At 47.3% G+C, this 1,803-nt stretch overlaps 1 protein-coding gene across 1 annotated transcript in view; it reads left to right on the top strand.

The window, feature by feature from the left end:
- ARL13A (ARF like GTPase 13A) overlaps nt 1-1,803 on the top strand; it is a 10,089-nt gene that overhangs the window by 4,467 nt on the left and 3,819 nt on the right. Inside the window, exon 3 of the mRNA XM_007467975.1 lies at nt 741-990. Coding sequence (XP_007468037.1) covers nt 741-990 — 250 coding nt within the window. The remainder of the gene's footprint in view (nt 1-740; nt 991-1,803) is intronic.

Genomic DNA, 1,803 nt, shown 5'->3' with positions numbered 1-1,803 from the left:
AGAGCGTCCTGTTCATTCATTCATTCACTCACCAAATTCATTCAACAAATATTTATTGAGCACCTGTGTGCCAACCTCTGTGCTTGGCATTATGTATATAACAGTAAGTAAAACTGAAGGGGTCCCTACCCTGTTGCAGTTTATAACCCAGATAAATTAATCATAGAATTTATAACACTGTAATATGTGCTGTGATGGTGGTAAGCCCAGAAGAAAGTGGGGGATGGTGGTGTGAGAGAAAACTTTCTAGAAGGAACAAGATCTAAATTGATATTTAAAAAACAAAATAGGTGTTAACCAAGCAGAGAGTAGTGGAAGAGTGTTCTAACCAGCAGGAATAGCATCTTGTGAAGGCCCAGGGCAAGAAAGAGCATGAAAATCATGTGGAGTGGGGGGCAGAGAGGCACATGAGTCAAGAAGCATAGGGAGGAAGAGACTGGGTACCAGGGACCCCGGACACCAGTCAGGGAAGAGATGGATCTGGCAGGTTAGGAGGCAAAGGAGTCTGTATTCTACCTTCGGAGCAGTGGGTACTCACGGAAGGTTACTGAGCCAGGAGAGGGTAGCATGAGCAAAGTGCGGTTTAGGAGGATGGATTGGCGAGCATGAGCTAGATGGCAGGATATATTCGTAGGATTCCTCAGGGCAGGCTCTAGTCAAAGTTCAGATCATCGTTTAACAAATTCTTCTAACTATAGCCCCATTTTGTTGTTGCTTCTCCTCTCTTCCCTTATGTGTAGTACTCCCCAGTAGGATGGGTGGTTGTATGAAACCTGAACTGACCACACTCCTGCTGGATGATTATGAAGTTTCCGTCTATGACCTGAATGGAGACAGGAATGGCCGAGAAATCTGGCCAAACTACTACGCGCAGGCACATGGATTTGTTTTTGTCCTGGATTCCAGTGACTTAAGGCGCATGCAGGAAGTGAAGGTCATCTTACCACGCCTGCTGTCTGATGAAAGAGTGGCCGGGAAACCCATCCTACTGTAAGAGTCTGCCTTTGTGTCCAATTTCCCCTTCCCATTTTGTGCCTTTAGAAGAAGTAGACAGAGGAAGGGTTAAGTGGTCCCTGTGTCACATCCAGTTAGACTTCCTCTCCTCTTTGGCTGAGGGGGAGTGGCCCAGTCCTCTGGGGGCTGTTTGCAAGAGCCACTTTCTACCAGGCACTGCCATGCGGGAACCTGTTACCTAACTGTGCAAAGGTAATTTTGAAGGCAAGCATCAGAGGGAAATGGAGAGTAATATCTGGATCTTCCACTGCACCCCCCGCCCCAACCCATCCCTCGACTCTTCCTGAAGACTGCCTTCCTAAATTTGCTTCTTTTTTCTGGCTTCGGTCTTTGACCCTGAGACGATGGCAGAAAACCCCTATTTTGTATATTCAATGCCAATGGCCTCCTCCCCTGGTAAACTGCCCGAGAGCTATGTAACTAACTCTTACCCCAGGGTGATGATTCAGGTGGCCAGTCAATCCTCACCCCTCCCCCACTCCCTTTTAGCCTTTTTTGTTCCTCGTTAGGACCCCCAACTCAAGCGTGGACAGAGTTTGGGGGAGGATGTAGAAGCGCCAAATTCGTTCGTATCCCAGTTAGCAATTCTAATTAAAGTTTGATGGTGCAGTGTAGAGGAAGTGAGAAATGAGGCCTGGGGACTATCTCGGATTCAAATTACTTGTGCTATTCTTTCCTCCACTGAGAGTTGGTTAGAAAAATGTCGGGCTCACCTCACTGGGTATGGCTTAAAAGCTAGTCCCTGGATATGTAGCAGCTGTACCAGAATTGGTTGTCCCCCTCTTTCCC

The sequence above is a fragment of the Lipotes vexillifer genome, unplaced genomic scaffold (genome assembly GCF_000442215.2).
Source record: "Lipotes vexillifer unplaced genomic scaffold, Lipotes_vexillifer_v1.1 scaffold152, whole genome shotgun sequence".
Lineage (NCBI taxonomy): Eukaryota > Metazoa > Chordata > Mammalia > Artiodactyla > Lipotidae > Lipotes > Lipotes vexillifer.
The sequence above is the reverse complement of the archived record's forward strand: the minus strand, read 5'-3'. Positions and strand labels throughout refer to the sequence as shown.